The sequence below is a fragment of the Palaemon carinicauda genome, chromosome 20 (genome assembly GCF_036898095.1).
Source record: "Palaemon carinicauda isolate YSFRI2023 chromosome 20, ASM3689809v2, whole genome shotgun sequence".
Taxonomy (NCBI): domain Eukaryota; kingdom Metazoa; phylum Arthropoda; class Malacostraca; order Decapoda; family Palaemonidae; genus Palaemon; species Palaemon carinicauda.
In genome coordinates this window covers 110,956,856-110,966,855 of record NC_090744.1, presented here as the reverse complement: position 1 = coordinate 110,966,855, position 10,000 = coordinate 110,956,856, and the positions used below count along the sequence as shown (strand labels likewise).

The following is a 10,000-nucleotide window of genomic DNA, read 5'->3' as shown; positions in this document are numbered from 1 at the left end:
CTTTTCCAATTTGATAGAGTCATTCACATAAATGGAACAAGGGACGTGTGCTGCCATCTTTTGACATGTAGTAAAAACACTCAAATTCTATTGAAATTTGAAGTGTGCAATTAACAAAACATACTTTAATGAGAGTTTATTTTTAATCAATTCATCACCAATTTAATAATTCCAATAATCTTATTTAACTTTTGATTTTTAGGCTCTAGGTTATGGTAATTATATGTAAAATACAGATAACATGTATAAATATATATACGGAGCAATATTCAATATGCTAAAAGCAAATAGTATATGTATATATATATATATATATATATATATATATATATATATATATATATATATATATGTAAATATATATACATATATACAGTATACATATATATAATGTATATATGTTTAATTATAATCATATATATACATATATATGTACATAATTATATATGAGCAGATATACGTAATGCGTAGTTATACAAACATAAACATTATACATACACAAACGTATATATATATATATATATATATATATATATATATATATATATATATATACATATATATATATGTAAGTATCATGTTTATTTTTGTATAATTACGTATATATATATAAATATATATATATATATATATATATATATATATATATATATATATATATATATATTTGGGCTCAGGCCATGTCGTCCTGATGGAAGTTCCTAATAGATAGAGGGTATATTTAACTACAGTGATATTCCCAGAGAATTTTACCTTAAGGTATCCAGAATTCTAACTCCTGGAGCGAATATCCCTAAATAATATCACAGGGATATCGCATAATATCAGAGGACGTATTCATGACATGTCACATAGCTATCTTCCCCCCCGAACAGTATTAACGCTTCGAGGGGTTATAGTGACAAGAATCTGAAACGAGAATGAAAAGAGAGCCGCTCATAAGGCATCTCTCCTATTCCGTTTCCATTGTGTATCTGATGAAGGCGGTAGCGCCCTCTTTATTCCTTTTCGTGTAGCTCTACTACTCGGTGTTTTCCCTTGTGTTCTCTCGTTATTTTGGATTTCATTCAACATTTTGATGACTTCTCCGGCCCTTCTGCCTCTGGAAAGTTGAGTATTATCTTTACTATGTATAAATGTAAGCTCTTGTTGTTTTGAATTAAATCAAAAGTGATATTAACGTAAACAAGAGCTGTTGCCTACCGGAGGCATCCTGGATGCTATCGCTCACTATTTATGGGTCATTTAGTTAGCTAGAGCGACGTTCCCTGTCTGTTATGCTTTAATAATCTAGCTATTTAGCTCATCTAGGAATGCTTATATTATACCGTCAGTTTTAGTTCGGTGATTTTGACACGGGTCGAGGTACCGATATTGCCCTTTTTGAGGCTTAGTAGCCCAGGCATCTGGCCCTAGTACTTTCATGCATGATATAAGTTTTTCCGAGTGTTATATTATTGAAGCTATAGGCAAATATTTTATACATGTAAGATATTGTTGAATGTTTTTTCCAAGATTGTATACGAGAGTTTCGGTGAATTAGGTAATTGATTCTCACCTTACCTAGTCTAGTATTCTAGGTACAGTAGTATACTTTCGCACATCCCCGATAGTTCTTTTCTCCTCCGGAGGCTAAGTTCAATCCCTCTCTCCCTCTGAAAGCCTTTGGCTTAATCCTAGTGGTTCTATCTGTATAATAATTCAGGTATAACTATTCTAGGATATGTCTGTCCTGTCCTGATAACCAGAGTGACTGGTTTTTTGGGTTAGGGCAGAACATCAGAGTTTCTAGTCTGTGGTCTGCTTCTTCCTAGCATAGAGAATGAGTCTCTTTTGCTAGGCTAGGGGCGGACACAGGAAGCTTTGCTTCCCTAGTCCATGTCAGAAGGATTCTGTTAAAGATGATTCCTTCCTCTAGTGGCCTAGCAGACTGTACTGTGTTGTTTTTCTCGGGCTGAGGAATGAGTTTTCTCTGTTGCCCGGCGAAATAACTTCACCTAACTTTGTTCTGGTTGGGAGGAGGATAGCAAGTATTGCCAATCTTCCTCCCTAATAGACAACTCTTGGTTAGGATGAGCTTCCTAACTGCTGAGTGTGTCTCTTGCTGAACGAAGTCTATAGGACCCTTATCCCTTCCCCACCTCTGTTTCTTTTATTTTCTTTTGGCCGCAGTCCTACTTCTGTACCTAGTATAGGTTAGGATGGAGGACCGGCTCAGCTCTCTGCCGGCTGGCATTACGTGTCGGCCAGCAGAGACCCTTTGTTCTTTGCAGAGTGAACCCCACACCTCCCTTGATCTCCCTTCCATGTCTGCCGGTAGAGCCTGGCAGGCTATGGATTCTTTGGAAGCCTGAATGCTACATTCTCCCCTTCCATAAGTTCACTCTTTCTGGATGGAAGGTCGTATGGCAATGCCGCCTTATAACCTTACATCCATACTGTTCGGGCAGGTGGAGGTTCTCTGGTTCTTGGCTACTGCCGGCGAGCATGGGTTTTATTACCTTTGCCTGCCGGCAGTGGAAACACAGCCCGAATCTGCTGGCCAATGCGATTAGCGGCCGGCAACCGGGTATTAGTGTTTTCAGCTGTCGGCCGGCAATGATTGCCGGCCTGCACACAGTCGCGAATCAGTGGGCTGCCGCCTATTAGTTAAAGATAGTATATCTTTGAATTGTACAGGGGTAGATGCCGGCCGACTCGTACCGGCGCGTGCTGGCTAGCACGACAGCATGCGATGTACAGTAGTTGCTATATTGGTAGTGTAGTACACACTGCATTAGTAGAAACTGCTGTACAGAGTTTGTGATAACACTAAAGTTCTTCATCATACTTAATGTTATCTTGTACAGCCATTTGTTGAGACCGTACAATTTATAGAAAGTGAGTTCTTTCTGTATTCATTCGATCCCATATATTAAAACTACACATTTAATTTCCATTTAGGAAATTACATAAGGTATTCTAGAATAGAATTAACCTTAGTTTTAATATTCTTGGGAGGTTACAGCAATTGACTGGACAGGAAATACAAGTATGTGTCTTTCCTTCTTTCTTTTACAGCTTTTCTATATAAGTTAAATGTTTTAATATAAGTGAAAAGCCTTCACTTGATACTCATGGATTTTTCTTCTCTTTACAGGAGGACCATCCGAAGTGCGGGAGTGTGTTCTGTAATGTCCGCAGTAAGAACTTCTGTGGACGTCAACATTGCAGGAGGCACGCAGCATGCGCAGCCTCCAGAGGTGATCTCCGGTATTGGGACCCTCAGGTTTGTACAGTATGTTCTAACCCGAAAACCGAGGCTTTTGACGACCCCAAGTCGACGGAGTCAAGGGATGCTACCAGGGAAAATTTACGATCCTGGGTGAGGGGTTTTCAGAAAAACACCTCAGGCCCCTACCTTCCAAAGGAGAAGATGAGGGCCTACCTTTTCCCTAAAGCATCAGCCGATGCAATCATTCCTCAGCCTCAGGTGGAAATACCAACTGCCCAGAATCCGGTAGATTCTGAAGTCTCGGCAGCCCTTCAAGACATCCAATTGGACGATAAGATGTTGGAGGTGTCGGATTCTACTGAGAAGGACCTTCTAGGAGAAGGTCAGAAGGAGGAGCTGTACCAGGCTCCTCAAGTAGAAGAGGAAGAAATTGATGAGGTGTCGGTTACATCGGTTCCGGACCCAGAACCTGTTCCTTCTACATCGTCTGCTGTCCCAGATGAACTGGGAAGGACTCTTTCTTCTATTGTTGAGATGATCCAACAAATTCAAAAGAAGAATGATGAGAAGGAAGCTGCAATGAAACTGGAGATACGTAGACTTGCAGCATTACGTGGGACCCAGAAGCGACTCAATGGGAAGGATCTTCCTTTGTGCTCGGATACCAATCCTTGGAGGTATGCCGAACACATGCCAATGACAATCGGGTAGATCGTCATATCAGAAAAGTTGGGAGCAATTCCCCTGGAAGAGGTGGAATTTTGGCCCAACAAAGATTCTTACCCGGACTGTTATGTCCGCCTTAGGAAGGAGCCAGCCTCAAAGGAGGAGACCGAGCCGAAGGAGGTCATAGTTTTTAACCATAGTAAAGCTCAGGCGTTACTAGCGAGCTCGATGAAAGAGAGGGGCTTCACGAACTCAAAGGTGCCCGCCTTGAGTCAGAAGCTTCCCTCCTTTGTGGTCTCTCCTACCAGAGCCTTTCCCTTCCTGAAAAAGGGATATAAGGCAGCCTTAAAGGCGGTGGAGGCAGGGAAACCATGCCCCTCCTTGGAGGAGTGCAAGTCGTTATCTCTGACCTTGCCCTTGGACCAAGAAGACTGGAAGGATGTACACCTTACCTTCTCAGTCGGGAAGCTGGAAGCTGATATTGCTGAACGTCAGTTTGGTGAAGAACTTCCAAAACTGTCGGAGGTTCTCTTGCGCAGAGAGCAAGAGACGAAGGAAAGACTTGCGTCATCGATGTCGTTGCAAACGACATAAGAAACGATGGCAAGTGACCCCAAGATCCAGGACATGTTCATGGTAGTGGCCAAAACCCATCTGGCCACAGTTATAAAGGATCTCTATAGCTTTATTAAAGCTAGGAGAGCCTGTAGAGAGTTTGTGTTCGCCTCGGCTGCGGTGAGGCACGAACCGAGGAAACTGATCTCCTCTCGTATCTGGGATAAAGACCTCTTTCCCAACGATGTGGTTAAAGAGGTAGTAGACAAGGCTACCACAGAGAATAGGAACCTTCTCAAAACGTGGGGCTTAGATCTTGAGAGAAAGTCTTCTCCAGATGAGGGTCCCCAACCCAAGAGGAAGACAAAAAGGCCTAGGCCATCCTCTCGGCCGGCTATACCATAACGACAGCAACAACAACAACAACTTCCTGTGACCGCGGTACCTCAGATAATGGCACAACCTCCAACCACGTACCACTTAACAAGTGGCGACTCAGTTGCCAGTTTTTAACCCAGCCTTCGAAAAGCAGACTTCTTCCTTTCGTTCAAAGGCTAGAGGAACAGCCAGAGGTTCTTCTAGACCCCCTTCATGAGGAAGGGGATCCAGGGGAGGATGCGGTCAAGGAGGCAAGGCCTCAGGTCCACAACAGCAGAAGTGAGATGCTTCTAGTAGGAGGGAGGCTAAGCTATTTAGGGATCGCTGGACCTTCGATCCCTGGGCCCACAGCCTAATAAAGAATGGACTAGGTTGGAGTTGGAGCAGTCCTCCACTTCAATTTCCTCAATTCTCCCAACACTCAACCCCCGTTCTGGAAGTTATGTCCGAGAGCTCTTAGACAAAAGAGTAATCCGGAAAGTTAAGTCCATCAAATTCCAAGGGAGGCCGCTTTGCGTTCCAAAGAAGGACTCAGAAAAACTCAGAGTCATTCTAGACTTGTCGCCACTCAAGAAGTTCATAGTGAACTACAAGTTCAGAATGCTCACACTTCAACACATAAGGACCCCACTGCCAAAAAGGGCATATACTGTCTCTATAGACTTGTCTGACGCTTATTGGCACGTTCCAATTAATCGACACCTCTCCTCCTACCTAGGCTTCAGGTTACATAGAAAACTTTACGCCTTCAGAGCCATGCCTTTCGGGCTAAACATAGCCCCAACGATTTTCACGAAGCTCGCAAACGCAGCCGTCCATCAATTACGCCTAAAGGGGGTCCAAGTAGTAGCCTACTTGGACGATTGGCTGGTGTGGGCAGCATCCAGGACAGAATGCATGCAAGCTTCTAAGATAGTGATCCAGTTTCTGGAACATCTGGGATTCAAGATCAATATAAAAAAGTCTCGACTTTCTCCAGCTCAAAAATTTCAGTGGTTGGGAATCCACTGGAATTTGGAGTCACATCGACTTTCCATTCCTAAGAAGAAGAGGAAAGAGATAGCAGGATCTGTCAAGAGACTATCGAAATCCAAACGGATATCAAGACGCGAACAGGAGAGAGTGCTGGGCTCTCTACAGTTTGCTTCAATAACAGATCCAGTGCTAAGAGCACAGCTAAAGGATGCAACAGGAGTCTGGAGGAAATACGCATCAAACGCGCGAAGAGGTCTAATAAGACCTCTACCGACTCGACTACGAACGCTTCTCAAGCCGTGGTCCAATGCCAAGCAACTGAAGAAGTCAATACTTCTTCAACCTCCTCCCCCGTCAGTAACTATCCACACAGACGCTTCAAAGGAAGGCTGGGGAGGTCACTCTCATCAGAAGAGAGCCTAAGGAGCTTGGTCCAATCTTTTCAAATCATTTTACATCAACTTTCTAGAAGCCATGGCAGTACTTCTGACTTTAAAGAAAGTATCTCCTCGACACTCGACCCACATAAGACTGGTTCTAGACAGCGAGGTGATAGTGTGATGCCTGAATCGACAAGGGTCGAGGTCACCTCAAATCAACCAAGTGATGTTGGCCATATTCCGTTTGGCAGAAAGGAAGAAATGTCACCTGTCAGCAGTTCACATTCAAGGGTTCCGCAATGTGACAGCGGACGCTCTATCCAGGTTTACACCAATAGAGTCAGAATGGTCCCTAGACGCAGGATCGTTCTCCTTCATCTCGAGTCAAGTCCCAGAGCTGCAGATAGACCTCTTTGCGACAAAAGACAACAAGAAAATAGATCGTTATGTGTCCCCATACGAGGATCCGCTAGCGGAGGCAGTGGACACTATGTCCCTAGACTGGAACAGATGGTCCAGTATTTATCTGTTCCCTCCACACAACCTCCTTTTGCAGGTCCTTGACAAACTGAGATCCTTCAAAGGGAAAGCGGCAATAGTGGCCCACAAGTGGCCAAATAGTGTGTGGTTCTCTCTGGCGTTGGACCTACGACTAAAATTCGTACCGCTACCGGATCCATCCCTGTCTCAGCGAGTACAGAAGTCGACTGTCTTCGCTTCATCACAGAAAACCAGGAACCTATATCTCATGATTTTCTCTCCTTGGTGAGGAGGAAAAGGTGAGCAGCTGGCACAATACTACTGAATCTATTTCCAGACCCAACGTTTCTTACCAAGACCAAGCTACCCACCAACAGGTGGGGTCCCTAGAGAATCTGCCCTCTGAAGGATGATGTATCTCTATGTCCAGTGGAGTGCCTAAAGGTCTATCTTCATAGAACTTCAGACTTTATGGGAGGACAGCTGTTCAGAGGAGAAACCTCGGGCTCAAAGTTATCTATAACTAAGGGCGAAACTCACCTGTTATTCGCAAAACGGGTCCTGATAGTACACCCGCTAGTCATGATCCGAGAGGAGTTGCTTCTTCCATAAAATTTCTTTATTTTTATGGACCTTGAACATCTTTGTTCGCACACCAGCTGGTGGTCATCCAATGTGTTCTTTATGCACTATGCGAAGCAAGTGGAGCAACTCAAGTAGTCTGTGGTAGCAGCAGGTAGAATCCTTTAACCTTCTGTTTTAAATCTGAGAGGAACAGTGTAATTAATTTGGGACGATTAATTAAGAGGGTGGGTGTGTAGTCACCGTATGTACTACACACTGAGTGATAGGCCACGAAAGTGTCCTTACGAACTGTTCCAATGACGTTGGTGAACTATAGCATAATACGGACACTTGTGCCAAGCGTTTCTTACGCTAGTGTAATTAAACAGTATACAGACTGTATCATTATTATTAATTCAATTGAAGTGGCAAATCTGTTTCATGGTAGATGAAACAATATTTTCTGTTGACTGTTTTCTTTGTACTTTAATGGAAATCACCCACTTTTTATAAATTTTATAAAGATTGATCTGATATGTACGTTTATTAAATTTTAATAAACTAGTTCATAGTGAACCCTGCGTTTTATTCGCCCACACTCATTTTATTAGAAATGTACTGAGCATTAAGATTAAAATATGGATATTTTTATTATGGTATGTCTTTTAAGATTGTTCCCTGATCCAAGCAAAAGTCCACTCTCTTCAACCCTTCCTTAGGAAGGGTTGACGTGGGACCCTAACGGGATAGTGGCAGAGATGCAAAATTTGTTCCTATGCGGATATAACCATTATCCAATAGTTAATAAGAGTAGTCACATTAGGGAAGGTGTCACAAATTCATTCTGACATTGGCGACTCTTATACAAACTTTGCTTTATAATGTATAGGGCGAGACCACTATACAAGCTTGTCATTTTCTCATCCATAAGTTATTATGTACTCCTCGAGACTTTTCCAGAGTCTAGTATGACTCTTCCCTGTAGGGGGCAGGAAGCACTAATATAGTTCATGCTTAGATGAAATGATGTATGACGGTAACATCATAGGTCTCTTGGTCTAGACGGACCAGGAAAATACTTTCTTGAGAGTACGGCACCGATTGAGAATCCAGAGATACAGTAATGCTCTGGTAAACTTCCATCAGGACGACATGGTCTGAGCCCAAAAAACTGATTTTGAGCCAAGCGAAAAATCTATTTTTGGGTGAGGTAGCCATGTCGTCCTGATGAACCCGCCCTTCCTTTTATTGTAAAAGGGCTTTTTTACCCCTCCTTATAATACAGTATCTGTAGCACCTCATATATCGCTACAAGGAATAAAGAGGGCGCTACCGCCTTCATCAGATACACACTGGAAACGGAATAGGAGAGATGCCTTATGAGCGGCTCTCTTTTCATTCTCGTTTCAGATTCTTGTCACTATAACCCCTCGAAGCGTTAATACTGTTCGGGGTGAAGATAGCTATGTGACATGTCAAGAATACGTCCTATGATATTATGCGATATCCCTGTGAGATTATTTAGGGATATTCGCTCCAGGAGTTAGAATTCTGGATACTTCTGGGAATATCACTGTAGTCAAATATGCCCTAGAAAGCTACCTATTAGGAACTTCCATCAGGACGACATGGCTACCTCACCCAAAAATAGATTTTTCGATTCGCTCAAAATCTTATATATATATATATATATATATATATATATATATATATATATATATATATATATATATTATATATATACATATATAATTTATTTATATGTATAGTTTATATATAAATATATATATGTATATATATATATATATATATATATATATATATATATATATATATATATATATATATATATATATAATAGTGAACACATATATGTAAATATATATAATTATAATCATATATATATATATAAATATATATATATATTTGTGTGTGTGTGTATATATGACGTAAGAATATACATATAATTAGAATAATTCCTTACTCTAACATGGAAATGCATGTTAACAAAAGCCTTTTATTCGAGATTGCTTGTGAATGATAATTCTTACGAAGAATGAGTTACTAAATTTATGGAATATATCATCTTCGAATCTTTTCGGAAGCAAAATATAAAAAAATAAATTTTCAGCAAAAAAAAAGGGGGGGAGGGGTTGTAGCCCCCAGCCCCCTACTCCTATGCCCCTGATGTTTGCTTGTGTGCATATATATCTGAGTATTTAGACCTCAATTTTGACAACTCGGATACACTACTGTACTGTATATTATGGTATACTCAATATATGTAGACACATTTATACTTTATATTAATGACCCCTTCCATAGTAATCTAATTATTCCATACTTATATAATATCTATAAAAACGTTTTGCACATAACTAAACCATATATTACTCCCTTCTTACCTTATCTATACAAGTAAAATTACCAGATATACAAATGCCCTACTTTCTAATATGGTTCTCCTCTAATTCGTTTATGGCTTTAATATGGTTCTCCTCTTATTCTTTTATTGCTCTTATATGGTTCTCCTCTTATTCATTTATTCCTCTAATATGGCTCTCCTCTTATTCGTTTATTGCTCTAATATGGTTCTCCTCTTATTCATTTATTGCTCTTATATGGTTCTCCTCTTATTCATTTATTGCTCAAACATGGGTCTCCTCTTATTCATTATTGCTCTGATATGGCTCTCCATTCATTCGTTTATTGTTATATGTTTCTCCTCTTATTCATTTATTGCTTTAATATGTCTCTCCTCCTATTCGTTTATTGCTTTAATATGGTT

The 10,000-nt window shown here is 40.9% G+C and overlaps 1 protein-coding gene across 1 annotated transcript in view; it reads left to right on the top strand.

Moving 5' to 3' along the window:
• Positions 1-10,000, top strand: part of LOC137660063 (uncharacterized) — a 37,690-nt gene that overhangs the window by 16,874 nt on the left and 10,816 nt on the right. The window contains exon 3 of the mRNA XM_068394786.1: positions 4,989-5,092. Within this exon, the coding sequence (XP_068250887.1) occupies positions 4,989-5,092 (104 nt within the window). The remainder of the gene's footprint in view (positions 1-4,988; positions 5,093-10,000) is intronic.